At 55.8% G+C, this 16,410-nt stretch overlaps 1 protein-coding gene across 1 annotated transcript; it reads right to left on the bottom strand.

The window, feature by feature from the left end:
• Positions 1-6,930: 6,930 nt before the first annotated feature.
• On the bottom strand, positions 6,931-13,125 carry MBD3 (methyl-CpG binding domain protein 3). Its single transcript, XM_006869075.1, has 6 exons — positions 13,112-13,125; positions 9,869-10,028; positions 9,482-9,619; positions 8,426-8,516; positions 7,926-8,103; positions 6,931-7,126 (listed from the first exon to the last, which is right to left on the bottom strand). The coding sequence occupies exons 1-6, from the start codon at positions 13,123-13,125 to the stop codon at positions 6,931-6,933; spliced, it is 777 nt and encodes a 258-aa protein (XP_006869137.1).
• Between the last annotated feature and the right edge of the window lie 3,285 nt (positions 13,126-16,410).

Genomic DNA, 16,410 nt, shown 5'->3' with positions numbered 1-16,410 from the left:
GCGGGGGCGGGGCGCAGGGCGGTGGTCACGTGGCCAGGGCCGGCCCCGCCCGCCGGACGAGGGCCTTGGGGAGGGGAACGTTGCACGCGCTCTCGTGCCTAGGCTGCCGACTTGCAGGTAGGTTCCCGCCTCACGTGCCCTGCGCCGTGGGACTCCAACGTGCTCTGTCCCCGCCGTGCCCTCCCTGTTCCGGGAATCCCTTTTGTACCCCGATCCTCAACCGCTCCCTCCTCGTTCCGGTGACATCCCACCCCCGCCTTGGTCCCTAGTCTCCGCTGTTTCCTTCCTGTTTGGGGGAACCCCGTTGTCCTGGGATTCCCCCTTTTCCTCCATCCCGTTGAGCGTTCCCTGTTTCGGGGATTCCCCTCCACACCCCACACCCTCATCGCATCAGAGGCTGGGGCTACTCTCCCCGGGATTCCCCCGCTCGCTGGGCTGCAGTGTGGTGAGAGACCACAGACCTACACTTGGGTCCCCTGGAGCGGGAGAGGGGCCGAGGCTGGTTAAGACCCCTGGGGCAGGGGGTCGAGCTGGAGCCAGTGCCATCAAATCTTACGTGCCCACCTGCTGGTCACCTCTTAAAGAGACCAGCCCAGCGTGACCACCTCCACAGCCTCTCAAGGCCCTGCAGAGTCCAACAAAAGACTTCAAGTTGGTCTTTGTGGGCGTGGATTTTCTGTGGATGTGGGATGTCTGCCGCCTAGGAAAGCGAGTGGCCCTCTCTCTGCACCTACTCTCCCCGCTGTCATTCTCCATGCTGGTCAGAACCTAGATGCATCTTCACCCGTCTCCTGGGTACCACTCCTAGGCCACATCGTGCCCTAGTCTCTCTCTTAGGCCCCTGGCCCCCTTTCCCACACTCCAGAGCTCAGAATATTACCTGCTTGGTAGGTACTTTTCACATTGAGCCCCTTCCCCAGGACCCTGCCCCCCAGGAAACAGTGTTGGATTGACTGGCACCCCTCCAGACCCCAATATGTCTGGTCCCACAAAGGCATCCTCTGCCTCCCATAGACTTTTTTTCTTTAAGGTTTTTATTGTGGGTTGAGTGAAAGTTTACAGGGCACATCATCAGTTTCACATTCAACCTTTCATATGACTTGTTTCATTACATTGATTATAATCCCCTCCATATACCATCAGTTAACAGTATTTCTCTCTATCCTCTTTAGCTTTTTTTGTTTTTGTTTTTGTTTTTTGCTCCCATAGACTTTTGCTGACTGTGTAGCTGGTATTGGAAGTCCCACCTGACCCACCGCAAACGAGGCCCCACCACCCAGCTAGCTCCTCTGCCAGATCCTAGCCCTCCCCCCTCCCCTCAAGTGAGATCAGGTGGGCTCCTCTTCTGATAGGGACCAGAAACGGGTACAGGATGCAAAGGGGATGGGATTGGGAGGTGCAGACTGCTTCATCGAGTTAAGAGAGAATAACATCAGGGGCTTTGAGGAAACCAAGGCCTATTGAGTGGCCTGCCTTTGGACTGTGTTCACCCACACGTGGATTCCTTACAGTGTCCCTGGCTCCATCAGTTCTGGAAAGGTCATCAGAGGCTCCTATCCTAGTGCCCCTGCGACAGACCCTAGGTTCAAACCCTCATCTACCCAAATGCCCTCCCCTTCCTTCCTCTCTACCTGCCCAGTTTCTTGTCCGATGCCCTACTCACCACTCCCTCCCTCAGGGATTGGGGTGGGGTGGGGTGGGGGTGGATACAGCATTTGATGGCTACAGGCACAACTCACCAGCACCCCACAAGGTCTAAACTGCCTCTTAGGTGGCAGGCTGAGAACGATGGGAACTAGAGAGGGTGTGGATGTTGTCTCGGTGCTCACCAGAAATACCACAAGGGTGTCCTTTACAAACAGATATTTATTCTCATACTTTAGGAGGCTAGAAGACCATATTCAGAGACAAGATTTCTCTCAGGTGGTTCTGGAGAAAAGTCCTTGTTACTGTTCAGCATCTGTGGGCCCAGCATTCCTTGGAGATCTTCATGCATCTTGGCATTAGCCTTCCCTTGGATCCAGGAGCGTCAGAGTGCAGGGACCCCAGGGCCCTAGCACGCACTCCACTCCCGACTTCCACTTCTCGGTGGTAGTAGGACGCTCTCCTTGCTTGCTTGTTGAATTTCTTTCATATCTCAAAAGAGATCGTCTCAAAAGACAACTGTGGACTGCAGTTTCATTAACATTGGTTGGTTAGTTATGTACCATGGAGTCAGTTCCAACTCATAGTGACCTCGTATAGGGTTTCCGAAGCCGTAAATCTTTCCTGGAAGGAGCTCTGGTAGCGTAGTGGTTATGAATCAGGCTGCGACCCTTAAGGTCAGCAGTTCGAAACTAACAGCTGCTCCACGGGAGAAAGATGAGGCTTTCTGCTCCTGTAAAGATTTACAGCCTCGGAAACCCTGTTCAGGGTCGCTGTGGGTTGGAACCAACTCGATGGCACTTAACAACAAACTTTTCCGGGAGCAGAAATCCTCATCTTTCTCCCGCAGAACAGCTGGTAGTTTCGAACTGCTGACCTTGAGGTTAGCAGCCCAACTCATAACCACTACGCTACCAGAGCTCCTTCACTAACTTTATAAAAGTGAGAATTCACAACACAAAGGAGAATTACATCAGATCAGAACTGATCATTATTAGATCACATCTGCCACATTACATAACTGCCTAACAACTGAGAAACATGGGCCAGCCAAGTTGACACGTATTTTGGAGGGACAAAGTTCAATCCATGACATGCGTTAACAACACTGTTGCTGAAATACACTCAGGAGGCAGCTGAAAGCATCACCTAAGGGCAGTCTGACCCTAGTGGGTCAGACCCACCCAGAACATAGAGCAGAAAGAAGAGTGGGTCCTGGGACACCAATCAGGAATTAGAATACTGGAACAGATAGTGGGCAGAACTTTGATGATGTTTTCTTCCACCAAGTGGAAGGAGGAATCAAGGTGTTTCCGACTCACAAGGTTTTAGTGTACTTGAGGATCTGCTCCAGCAAAGCAAGGGAGTAAGTAAATGAAGAGGTGGGCGAAATGGGTGCCACTGTGGGAAGGTGAAGGGAAGAACTCAAGGTTGGTGGATGAGCGATGAAGGAGCGGGCTCCAGAGAGTGGGGCTGGCAGGCTACCACAGGGATTTAGCAGTTTGGGAGAGTTGCAAGGCTGTTCAGAGAGTGGGGAGAATGGAGCAGAGAAAAATGATTTAAAAAGGAGTCCGTTCTGCAACAGATGGATTTACAAGCAAAAATTAAAAAGGGGACAGGACACCCAGAAGCCTAGGTTCAGCCAAACAATGGGGTACCAGATGTTTGAGGGTTCCAGGATTGGTCCATAAGGGCACTGCCATGATGTATTTTAAGTCATTTTAACTGCCCCCCACCACATGCTGTGGAGCGGACCCCACCTGTCAGAACGGACCGCTGCTGCACAGGGTTCTCCTTGGCTGGTTTTGATGGAAGCCAATCACCAGGGCTTTCGTCCAAGGTGCCTGTTGTTGGCCAGCCATCCTGTTTTCTGCCTCCATCACATGGCCACTATTCCCTCCTATGAAGAGGGAATTTCCAAATTTCCCTCCTATGAGGACAGCAATTAATGTGTAGTTAGTACCACCCTAGTGGGTCAGACCCACCCAGTAGCTAACCAGGGAGAAAGACCTAACAGTTTGGTGGTGGTGGTTTTGTGCCGTGGTGTCATTTGCAACTCAGCAACCCTCTATGGGTTTCAAAAGTTTTTACGGGAGTAGGAAATTGCATATTTTTCCCATGCAGCAGCTGGTAGATTTGAACTGCTGACCTTGTGGTTTGCAGCTCAGCTCATAACCCATTGTTGTTAAGTGCCGTCGAGTCGGTTCTGACCCACAGCAACCCTGTACAGGGTTTCCGAGGCTGTAAATCTTTATGGGAACAGAAAACCTCATCTTTCTCCCATGGAGCAGCTGGTAGTTTTGAACCGCAGACCTTGCGGTTTGCAGCCCAATTCGTAACCACTAGTCTACCAGAGCTCAATTAACATTCCAGTGTGATCTCATTGTAATTGGAGTCCGCAAAGACTCTTAAGGGCACAGGGGTCGGACCTTTAAATTGTCTTTTTGGGGACACAGTCACAACCCAACCCCAATTCTGATGATCAAAAATGGCAGCAGACATTTCGATGCTCTGTGGCTATGAACCACTCGTGGCCTACTGATGACGCTCAGGGTTGGCACATTTGAAAACTTCATAAATAAAGATTGTGTTAAAATAGCCTTTGAGACAAGAGTCATTTGGAAATGTGTGTGGATGCAATTAGCTTCAGAGTCATCCAGGGTGGGTGTCTGGGGTTGAGCACCCAAGAGCCTGCTGTCTTCTCTGTACTGTCGTTAGATGCCGACAAGTTGATTTCGACTCATTGTATACAGAATTTGAGGGGTGGCTGAATTTGAACCACCGACCTTAAGTTACTAATCCAGTGCTTACCCTACACCACATCAGGAGTCATTATGCATAGATGTGAAACCTAAGCAAGGTGATTATCAATGGGGGAAAACACAAATGTCTGGGCCAGGAATCCCAGATGAAGCTCCCTAGGACCAGGGACTAAACCCTTCCAGGTAGGGTAGAACCAACCAGGCCAAACCATTTACTATCAAGTGAACTCGGACCCATGCTGACCAAGTGGCACAGCGTAGACCTGTGGGCCAGGGTGGAGTGGATGTCTAAATGCTCATTCTAAATGTCTAAATGCTTATGGAAAAGTTGCTATTTCAGGAAAACACCGCATACATGCCCTTACAAATGTGGGGAGAGAACCCCCCCCACCACTACTGAGGATGGGACAGCAGGATGTGAGTGGGGTAGGCTGGGCCTGTGTCCTTCCTGAGATATGTGCCTTTGACTCCACACCCTACATGGGGTTTCTGAGGAGCAGCTGGTGAGTTTGAACTGCCAACCTTTTGGTCCAGTGCACTATCCTGCAGCACCACACAGGACTCCGTATTAGGGAGTCAGTTTTGACTCCTCGCCAAGCCAGTGTGGGGTTTCCAAGACTGGAAGTCTTTATGCACCGGTGAATTCAAACTGCGTGCAAATCCACTACACTACCAAGGGTTTTAATAAATCATCATCAGTTATTTAGGAAAACACTTCCTATGTGTTGGGGAAAGCCGCAGCAAAGCCCTGCGGTTCACGTGGGTGTGAGGCCAGCTCCAGATCTCTGGATGCCTGGCAGGTCGGGCTGAGGCCCAGTGAGCAGGACGATGCTGTGACCAAGGCCCCCCGCCATTCCTCATGACTCAGCTCTTGGGTCCAGCACCACCTCTACCCACTGAGGTGTGGGACCCAGGAGGCCAGGGTTACTGTGGCTGGCGGTGTGAGGCCAGCTTGAGGCAAGTTCTTGTTTTCCTGAAGGTACTGAGATGTGAAGGTCTGATCCAGCCCTGTGCTGTACGGTCACTCAGTGGTGTGGGGCGCAGGCTTCGACTCACCACCCACCCAGCCTGCTGCTGCTGACTTTGGTGGCCAAGGCTGAGGGGCCATCACAAAGACCCTGGGGGCAGGGGCCACAAGTCTCCACCAGGCTCAGCACTTCCCCTCAGGAAGGAACCGCCAATTCTAGGAATACAGGGCTGATTGCAGAGCGGATGGCTGAAAATGAAATCAACAAAGATCCACACCCTCCCACCTGAGAGCCAGGAAGGGGCAGCCCTGCTTCCCACCGGGGACCCTCAGAAACAAGGCTCCAATCACACCACCCAGATGGCTTTATTCCCTGGCCAGCCATAGCTGCCCGACCGTCCACAGGACCTCGGACTTAGAGGACAGTGGTCAGCAGGGCCCAGCCAGTATCCTAGAGCCACATCTGGGAAAGCGGGGATGGAGGTGGGGTAGGGGGCCCAAGATCAGTCCACAAGTGGCCCATGGGGCTTCTGCAGGGGCACACAGCCCGATTCCAAAGCTGGGTCTGGGAGAATGTGCCAGGTGGCTCTGCCCATTGCACACTGACCAGTAAGGAGATACCACCACTGTCCAGGCAGTTGAGAGCCAGAGCACGGGTCAGGCTGTTCTGCCCGCCCCTCCCCTCAATGTCCCCCGCCCCAAGGAGGAAACAGGGAGAGGGGGGCAGACAGAAGCTAGACCAGGGGGTGGGGGTGGGGGGTATCGGGCTATCCTTGGCTCCATGTCCAGGAAGGGTCAGGGAGTTTCTGTGGCTGTCAGCCGTACTGGACAGTGAGCTGGGCATATGTACCCTGAGGGATGGCTCTGGCTTGTCTCTGGCCATGGCAGACCGCTCTCGCCAAGGAACGGACTCCGTCCATCTGTCTAGTACCGGCACAGAGATGCTGGTGAAGGGCCGTGCTCAACTGAGGTTTCAGGCCCGTTGTGAGCATTCAGGGGCCTCACCGTGGAGTGGCCCCTCATAGCACGCTCATCCTGCCAGGCCAGGCTCCAGCAGCAGACACCTGACTGAAGGTGCCTTCCAAGTCCTGTCCCTAGTACCAGGCATGTCCGAGTGACCACAGCTCTCCAGCCCTTGGGGGGGCGCAGACGTCTCTCCAGCCGTGGAGATGCGGCACCAGAGCACCTCACGGACCACCCCAGCTCTGCGCATGGGTGAGACAGATGCTAAGGGGCCCCTCTGTAGACACTCCGGCTGGTTTCCGAGTCCAGGGTGGGGGGCCACGGGCCTCAAAGAGGGGCAGTAAGCAGGTGCTTACCCTCCTGGGCCTGGTCGTGGTGGCTGAGGGCTGAATCTGCAGACAGCCCCCGGGATGTGGGGTGCTAATCTCGGACAGAACCCCTGAAAACAACAGAAGTGACATGGTAACAGATGGGAACTTGGAGAGGGCACCCCAAATCCTGTCCCCTCCAATCAACACAGCCCAGGCAACTTCTGGGAGCTGCCATCCCCCCTAAGGCCTGGCTCCCTAGCCCACACCTGCTCTAGCACTGGCTCTAGGCATGCTCCAACTCCGGGTCCGCATCCGCCTCCTCGTCGTCCTCCTCCTCGTCTTCCTCGTCCTCCTCGACTCCGGCCTTGTCCAGCGGTGCCTCGCCATCCCGAGCCAGCTCCTCCACGTGGGCCAGCATGTCGGCCATCAGCGCCTCCTCCAGCCGTTTGCGCACCTGCTGCACCAGCTCCTCCTGCTTCCTGAAGGCGCGGACACAGGTGTGCACGTGGGTAGAGGTGAGAGCCAGCAGCTCAGCACAGAAGAGAGCCAGGGCCCCCGGGGTGGCCAGGGTGCCGACAAACCACCCAGACTCAGATACGTATGCAGTGAGTCACCACACAGAAACATGCGGAAGAAGGGGTGCTCGTTCACAGACAGGGTCTCAACACAACAGGACCAACTGTGAGGGACAGCTGGGCGCTGTCGGAAAGGACGCGGGGGCTGACCACTAAGGGGTCACACAGGCCCAGGAGCCTGTCCCCAGAGGAAACCCTCAGATGGCTACATACCACCTGCTGCTCTGAACCCACTGCTACTTGGCTTCTACTGCTGCTGTGAAACCCGTGCCCCCCGTGTACCCAGTTCCTGGGGGAACCACCTGCCTTCCGGCTCTGCCAGCTTTTAGGATGCCATCTCTGTGTTCCGCACACTCACTGCCATGTGAACCCAGGACTCAAGCCTCTTCCCAACATGGGAAATGATCAGCCTGTATCTCCCACCAGCCCTGCCATCGGTCCCCCACTGAGAGGGTGGGCTTTACAACGCTTCTGCCCACTCTGCCCATTAGTAGCCATGGCCCTGACACCTGAAGAAATGGCGTCCACCACATGTCCCACCAATAGGCCTGCGCCCGTAACACAGCTGGGCACACCACGGAAGTCCCCGTGCCGGCTCTCCACAGCCCAGACCTGCGCACTGCAGCGTCAGCAACAGCAGAACAAGCCTTGGGGCAACAGGAGACTCTGCACGTGCTGGGGGCAGGGGGTCCCGGGGTCTTACCTGATGTCCTCGTCAGTCACCATGAAAGCTTTGCAGAGGGGCTGGGTTGTGTTGAGCCACACACCTGGGTTCTTCTCCACAGCGGCTGAAAGCTGCCCAGTGATGGGCATCGTGCTGGTATGCAGAGCACTGGCTATGGCGGACAGCAGGGTCTCGTCGGTGCAGCCGGGCCCCACGCCTGCCAGAAAACACAGCCCAGTTGAGTGTCAACTCACTGTGAGCTCCCGAGGGGATGTGGGCAGGCAGGAGGCGGGCCTGAGAGGAGACTTCAGTCCTCAACATTCTCAAGTGTCCAGAGACTCAGAACAGGAAGGAGTAAATTCAAACAGCACCCCCGTAGGCCATTTGGCTGAGACCCCATCAGACTGGCTGCACACCAACTCTAGGGCCTCGGCTGTGTGCCTCAATTTCCCCACCTCACAGGGCCTGCAGGACGACTCAGGGTAACACCCACACTGAGACCCAGTGCCTAGCCCTGCCCGGCCAGGCAACCTGCTCACCTTGCAGGCCCTTGGGAAGGTCCATGGTCTTCACCAGCTCCTCAGCAATGTCAAAGGCATTCAGGCCACTCAGCTTCTTCTCCCAGAAAAGCTGCCACCAAATAGGCCCGTGGTGAGTGTGGACAGGGCCACTTACAGCTGTAACAGGATAGGTGGACAGAGGCCCCCACCTCGGGGAGGCCGCTGCCTGGGCCACACCTGGATTTAGACTCCTGGCCTACAGAGCCGAGTGAGTCTATGGTTCTAAGCTGCCAAGTCGTGTTTACACGGGCCCCAGACATTGACACCCCTATGTAAGCAGGTGACGTGACCTCTGACCTCTGCCTTGTTAAGCAGTGAGGACTGGCGGCCACTGTGGAAGAGGCCAGGATTCCAGCAAGTTCTCTGCACGGCAGCAGTCCGCCCAAGGCTGAGTGCGCTCAGGGGAGAGCACCTCCCAGGGAGCTCCCCGGAGAGCCACACCCTGGTCTAGTCACCACTCCTGGGGCCAACAGGCCGGTGGTAGGAAACAACAGACTGCAGGCTCTCACACGTCTGGGGCACGCCAGCTGTCCACTGGGGAAAACCTGCTGTGATGCCGGTCTGGTCCTGTGGGCTCCTAGGAACTATCTCCCCTATTTGTGCAGGTTTACCCCTGGGCCTAAAGAGCTCTTTTCCTCTGAAATCCACTAGGCTCAGTGCCGTCTCCACTGACAGGCCCCTTTAACATTAACCTGACAGACAAGAGTCAGTTTCCAGAGGGGAGCACAGCCACAAGTATGCAACCCATCAGCATCAGCCAAGTTCCTGAGAGGGAAACCATGGAGCGCTTTCAAAAGGCTGCTTATAAAGCATATGCAACACATCTCCATGCAAAACGCAAACGTGCAGCCGAGATGCTAAGGGCCTGGTGCAGAGCAGTGGTGGGCCAGACCAGAGCCCCGTCCTCCCCACCCCCCACCGTCTTCAGATAAGAAACGTGTGGTGCGAGCTGAAGGGCACCCCCAGTCCGAGCCCCAGACATTGCTTTCCACCAAGAGCTCTGGGAGGGTGGAGCCCAAGGTCAGGGCGGCTCACCTGCCGGGGTTGGTCCACGGCCTTCTGGGGGTCGCTCTTCACTTTGTTGCTGGGGTGGTTAGTGATCTTGGTCACAGGCTGTTTGAAAATGGACGCTGTCTGCCGCACGGGGAGCGCTGTGTTCAGGTCAGGCTTACCCTGTGGGGACAGCAACCTAGTGGGACTCAACCACCCAGGGCTCCCCCCAACACACAATGGCCCAGCTCAGGGTCCTCATCAGCACTGCAGGCTGACACTGAGGACAGTGGGCCAATCCACCTGGGCACACGCCATGCCGCTGCTCACTCTGGCTGCGGCTGTCACCAGGATCAACACCCTGACAGAAGGTACCCGGAGAGCACGCCCCACTGTGATGCTGCTTCCAGGAGCCTGGGGAAGTACCCTGACCTTGACCTGGCTGGAGGAGTCATAGCGCATCCGCTGACGGCTCTTGTTGACCTTGCTCATCAGCATCCGGCCCGTCCGGAAGTCGAAGGTGCTCAGGTCCATGGAGCCGCCCAGGTAGCGAGCCAGCTGGGGCTTGCTCCGGAACTTCTTCCCGCTAGGGCTGCAGACGGGGAGAACGGAGGGTCAGTGCCTAGCCCACAGCACCAGCCTTACCTTCGGCCCACCCTGACTGTTCCCAGATTCCAGGGTCAGGCGCCCAGCAGACACAGATGCTGAGTGAGGGGTGCGCACTCACCATCCTGGCTGCTCCGGAACATTCCAGAAGAGCAGCAGGCATGTGAGCTGGCTTGAATCCCTGCCCCCACCGAGCACCGCGTCACCACAGTGGAACTGTAATGTGACGCTGCCACTTGGGAAAGCAGTTACCTGGTGACCAGCGATTGTGGTCCTAGGTGCCCACAGGAGATTGGAATGCACACATCCACACAAAACCCCACAAACACAGCAGCCCAAGCATCCAGGCACAGATGAAAATGAAAGGCCTTGTGCTCGATCCACACAATGGGATACTGGTTGGTGATGTGCTGTGGAGTCGATTCCGACCCATAGCGACCCTGTATAGGGTTTCCGAGGCTGTAAAGCTTTACGGGAGCAGAAAGCCTCATCTTTCTCCCGCGGAACAGCTGATAGTTTCGAACTGCTGACCTTGAGGTTAGCAGCCTGATTCATAACAGGATGAGTCTGATGCATGCCATCCGACCTGGTGGAACCTGAAATACTTGGGTGTTCAGTGAGCAAAGCCAGCCGCGAATGGCCATGCAGTGTCTGATCACACTTGTATTCCACAGGGGCAGAAAGAGATTAGTGGTTGACAGGGTCTGGGAGTTGGGAGGAAGGCAAAGACAGCTAATGGGTACGGGTTTCCCGCTGGGCTGAGGAAAGTGTTCTAAAATCGGCTGTGGTGAGGGTTGCGTAATCCCGGTCACATCTCCGTCTGACAAACCACGTAAGTCATACAGACGTGAATCACAGCATGCTTACAATGTATAACAAACAGAAGCAGCATGTGCTGTGCTCACAGGTGGAGCACCTTGCTAAGCATGGGACTCCACAAACTGCCATCTAACCGACAGGGTCCCACCTATAGGTGGCTCTCGGACAGCACCCCACCTCACTTAGACACAACTCACTGGTCCAAGGAGTGGGCTCAAGGGTAGACAGTTCATGACAACTTTGGGGAGACCACCCAGGAGGCCATCTGTTTTAGAAAGCTGGCTGCCATTAAACTGGAGTCCATGTTCCCAGGGCAACAGGAAGAAGCCCAAGGCCCCAACTCAGACTTTCAACATCACCCGGGAGGGGGGTGGGGGCGGTCCCCCAGGAACCACAGACTGTTCTGCAGTCTCACACCACCCCCACTCCACTCCTGCTCTGCTTTGAAAGTGAACACATGGCAGAAGGTGGATGAGCAAATGCTGGGGCCAGGGCGGGGAGCGCTCTGAGCATATTCTGGAATTAGACGATGGTAGCTAAGCAATTCTATGGAGATACTCGAATTGGCCTTTCCCTGAATGAGAACACTTAGGACACCGCACATCTATCTCTCCCGGCTGCATGTGACAGGGACACTAGTTGGCGAGGAGCCTAGAACCAAGGAGAGCTGCTGGACACCCTCCTGCACCTGAGTCCCTTCTCTGAAGCTTTCCAGAGCTCCCATCCTCCTGCCAGGCCCTGTGTTGGGAGCTGGGAGTAGGAGACTCCCAGGCACCATTTTAACCTGCAAGTGGCCAGCCTCCCAAGGCTTTTGCCTGAACTTCCTGCTCTATCCACCCAGGCTCAGCTCTGAGGAGTCCCCTTATCTTCCCTCACACCTCTGAACTCCAGCATGGGTCACCTCCATGTCTACAGGTGTCATGGGGTGGCCGCTGGCTGTCACCTAGGAGGAGCAGCCCCACCTCACCATCTAGGCAGTGCTGGGTAACACGAGGGGGCTCAGCCATGCCCACACAACTCTTCATAGACAGGGGCATCCTTCAAGGCTGCTTAGAATTAACACAGCCTGCTGGGCAGCCCAGCAGGGCACAACCATGCACCAACTCCAGTGGGTGGCAGCCCCGGGGACCCAACGCCTCAGTGTGTGAAACCTGGGCTCTGCTCACTTGTGGGTCCCTTCCCTGGGTTTTCTGCTCTCCCAAAATGAGGACAAAGCCCTGCAGCATACCAGAAAGCCAATAGTTCAGACCAGCCTCACTCAGCTAGGGGGGCCGTTATGGAGGACGGGTGTGTTTGCTGTGGAGATGGAAAGCGACCCTGAGGGTGCCCCCTGGAGACGACCCCGGAGAAGAGAAGGAAGGGAGAGGGAGCAACAAAGTCAAAGTATCTTCCACCAGCCAAGACAGGAGAAAGGAGAACGGGGACTGGCAGCAGGTGGTTGGCCTGCCGGCTGGGTTGCCAACAGGCTCTGGAGTCCTTTGTTCCCCAGAAAAGATTCGCTGCCTGTGTCAGTGTAGAGCAGGGGCGCTTCGAACCCCCAATAACATAAATGAGAAAGCTGTGTCAAAAGACTGTGTAACCTGGTGGGATCCCGCTCCACACGGGTTTTAAATCTTCCAGCATGGACCCAGGACTGTTCAAAACCAGGAGCGCGGGCGGGCCAGACAGACGAAGGGCACACGGATCTGCATATGGACACGCCTTTTTGCCCTCCCCCCATCCCCAATGACATCTGCGACCCGAAAGCCTGCCTCGGGCCATGCGCGCCTCCAGGGCCCCCAGGCGTCCCACTGGAAACCAGGGAGTCCAGCCCCCACCCCCGCCTCCCAGCAGCCTCTGACCACCGCCGGGTGCCCCTCGCCCCGCGGCCCGGCTCGGGAAACAAAGACCGCTGGCGCCCACCCGGAGCCGGTCCGTGCGCCATGCGGCCACCGCGCGGGAGGCGCACGCACGCGCACTGGGCCGTGGCACTCCGGCACGCACGCGCGCTGGGCCGCGGGGCCGCCACTCGCCGGCCGGGCACGCACGCACGCATGCACGCACGCACGTTGGGCCAGGCCGCGGCCCGGGGTCGGAGCGCCCCAGGCCGCGCGGAGGCCGCTGGGAGGCGCCCGTTGGGGCCCTGCCCGCGGCGCGGCCGGCGCGCTCATTCACCTATAGTAAAAGACATCCCTGTGGCCGGCCGACAGCCCCGACCTTCTGGGCACTTCTTCCCTCTCCCAGCCCTGCGGGAGCGCCGGGCACTCCCACCTCTTCCGCTCCATTGCGCCCGGCTCCTCGCCCGCCGCCGCCGGGACCCCGCTCCTCGCCGCGCCGCCTCTGCCGCCTCTTCAAGCGCCGCCGCCACCACTCGCTGCGGCTGTTCCGGCCCTCGGGCCCTCGCCCTCCGCCCCCAGCCGGGCGCGCGCCGGCTTTGCCGCCCTCTCGGCCCCCTCCCCGCGCTCGCAGCCCCCCCGCTCGGGGGGCCCGCTCCGCCCACCCGCCCGCGCGGGACCCCGCAGTGCGCAGCCGCCGCGCCAGACCCCGCCCCTTGGCGCTTGAGCGCGCGCCGCGGCGGTCGCACCAATCAGCGCACGGGATAGGCGTGGTCAGATAGGCTCTCCAGCGCTCGCGGCCCCTGAGCCAATCAGCGCGTGGGGGGGCGTACCCCTGGGTTGCCGACCCACCTCCTGGTGGCCCAGTGAGCTCCGCCGTGACCAAACCAAGGAGATCACGGAAGGGGCGTAGCACAGGCCTGTCAAGCCCACCTTCTGATGGCCAAGCGTGCGCCAAAGCATACACGTCAATCAGTGTGGTTACTCGGTTAGTCCACGCGCCTATAGGCATCAGAGCTCGTGCCTCTGTGACACAGCCAATCAGCACCTGATAGGGGCGTGGCTGTAGGCTGTCGAATCCGGCCCCCAAAGTCCGAGTGGTCGCCTTGGTGGCCAAAAGAATCCGCGCGCGTGGCGGGGGCGTGGCTTCCGGAGGCGTGGTGCCGCGTCCCCGTCCTGAGCCTGTCTGCGCTTGCGCCTTGGGCCTTCGCTTGCAGCTTCCACCCTTGTGGAGATCTGGTTGTAGTAGTGGTGGTGGTGGTGGTGTACCGCTGAGCGAATCCTAGCCACCCTGTATACGCTTTCTGCGACTGTAAGTCTTTACGGGGCCAGAAAACCGTATCTTTCACCCACTTTCATCCACGGAGCTGCTGGTGGATTCGAATTGTTGACCTTGAAGTTAGCAGCAGTTTGCCACTAGAGCTTTAAATGACAATCTTTGGGTGCAGTTTGCAAACGCAGAGCGTGGGGTTCAGCGAAAAGCGGAGAGCGGGAGAGACCCTAGAGGTCTCGTTCTGGATTGAAACTTTTACATGCTATTGGACCGATTTGAACAAGCCAAGTGTGAGGTTTTTCTGACATCTGGGGAAATGTGAATAGTGACTGAGTACTTAGGGGAGGTATTTTTCGTTTTCTTTGGTGGAAGAGTGGCTATGTTTAAAAGCGTTTCATGTTTGAACCCAAGTCCAGTCAGTTGCAAAAGGACAAATAACTATATGACCTCAATTATATGAAATAAGCGCATATACAGAAACCAAAGATTATCAGTGGTTACCAAAGGTGGGAGGGGAGGGAAAGAGGGAGCTTTTGTTGGAGGGAATGTTGGTTTTATTTGAACGGTGATAGAATGTTTAGATGAGGACAGCTTAGATGAGGACAGCGAATGTGGTGGCTCGGAGTGAAATTTGTAACTCACGTTCTGGGGTTGTAACTATGGAAGTTGTGTTGATGGGGGTTTTGGTATGTATGTTTTAGGAAGCCAGGCTGGGACTAAGAGGAGCAGGACACCAGCCTGGGCACAACCTGTAAGAAAGTCTTAATAAACAAGATGAATCCAGAAGAGTTATGATGAACAAAACGTCTATGTTTTAAATCCAAACAGAATCAGTAACTACCACACTGAGCAGACCACATTGGTGGCCAGGTCAAAGGAGAAGCAGGTGCCCCTGTATGCATGTGTGAAAACGTCTGGTGGAGGTGTGTGACCTCTAACCTGATGACGAGGAGAATGAATTCTCATCTGCAGAATCAGCCCAAGGCTGAGTCCAGAGGCAGAGGTCAGACATGCCTCCTCCTCACAACCTTTTTACCAATTCTGATACCAACTCTGCTTCTCTGCTGGGTTTGACCATTCTGTGATGACCACACAAAACTCAGACATGATTATGGGGCTTGTTAGATAAGTTGTTAAGTGCTGTGAAGTCGGTTCTGACTCATAGCGACCCTACGTACAACAGAACAAAACACGGTCCAGTCCTGCCCCTACCTCACAACTGCTGCTAGGCTGGTGCTAATCCACCTCACTGGGAAGCTCCCTCGTTTTCTGTGACCCTCCACTTTGCCAAGCATGATGTGGTAGTGGTGTGCCGTGGAGTCGTTTCCGACTCATAGCAACCCTGCATAGGGTTTCCGAGGCTGCAAATCTTTACGGGAGCAGAAAGCCTCATTCTCCCACGTGATGCAATAGGTTATAAATTCAGAATCAGAAATAACACAGGATACAGTTTTTCCGGACAGGATAGTTTCTTCTCAGACAAGTCCATAGGCAGGCAGGCCTCTCTGGCCAGTCCTGCATCTATCCTGTTTGGGCAAGTGTTACAAAGCTCTTTACCTCTGGGCATTAAGCATCCAGGCCACTCCACCCCCAACAACAAGCCTCCTGCCCAGTAGGGATCTGCTTTCTCAAGACGAGAGAGTGCAGTGCAATGGATTGCTTTTATATGATGTTTCTAGCCAGGTCTTGTTAGGCCCCCCATATAACTGGGTTGTTATTGTTAAGTGCAGTCAAGGCCGTTCCTACTCATAGCGACCTTATGCACAACAGAACGTTGTCCTCCTCCAATCTCACAATCTTGAGCCCATTGCTGCTGCCACTCTGCCAATCCATCTCGTTGGGGGTCTCCCTCTCTTTACTGGACCAGAATATTGAAAGTGCCATGGGATGCCGAAAGAAAGAACCAATAGATCCGTTTTGGAAGAAGTGCAGCCAGCGTGCTCCTTGGAGGCCAAGATGGCTAAGCTTCGTCTCTCATACTTTGGACATATTGTCAGGAGGAACCAGTCGCTGGAGAAGGATATCATGTTTGGTAAGATGGAGGGTCAGAGAAAAAGAGGAAGACCCCAGTGAGATGGATTGGTCAAGTGGCAGCATCGATGGACTCAAGTGTGGCAGCAGTAGTGAGGTTGGCCCAGGATCGGGCAGTGTTTCGTTCTGCTGTGCATAAGGTTGGTATGAGTTGGTACCGACTCGAAGGCACCTAACAACAACAACCACTTAACCAAGCATGATGTCCTTCTCCAGCGACTGGACTCTCCTGGTAGTATCCAAAGTATGATCAACACAGTCTGGTCATCTTGGCTTCTAAAGAACATTCTGGTTGAACTTCTTCCAACACAGATCTGTTTGGTCTTCTGGCAGTCCATGGTATGTTTCATAGTGTCCTCCAACACCGTAACCCCAAGGCATCAATTCTTCTCCAGTCTTCCTTATTCACTGTCCAGCTCTCACTTGCATAT

Source organism: Chrysochloris asiatica, unplaced genomic scaffold, assembly GCF_000296735.1.
Source record: "Chrysochloris asiatica unplaced genomic scaffold, ChrAsi1.0 scaffold00125, whole genome shotgun sequence".
NCBI lineage: Eukaryota > Metazoa > Chordata > Mammalia > Afrosoricida > Chrysochloridae > Chrysochloris > Chrysochloris asiatica.
Note: the sequence above shows the minus strand (reverse complement) of the source record. Positions and strands in the feature narration are given on the sequence as shown.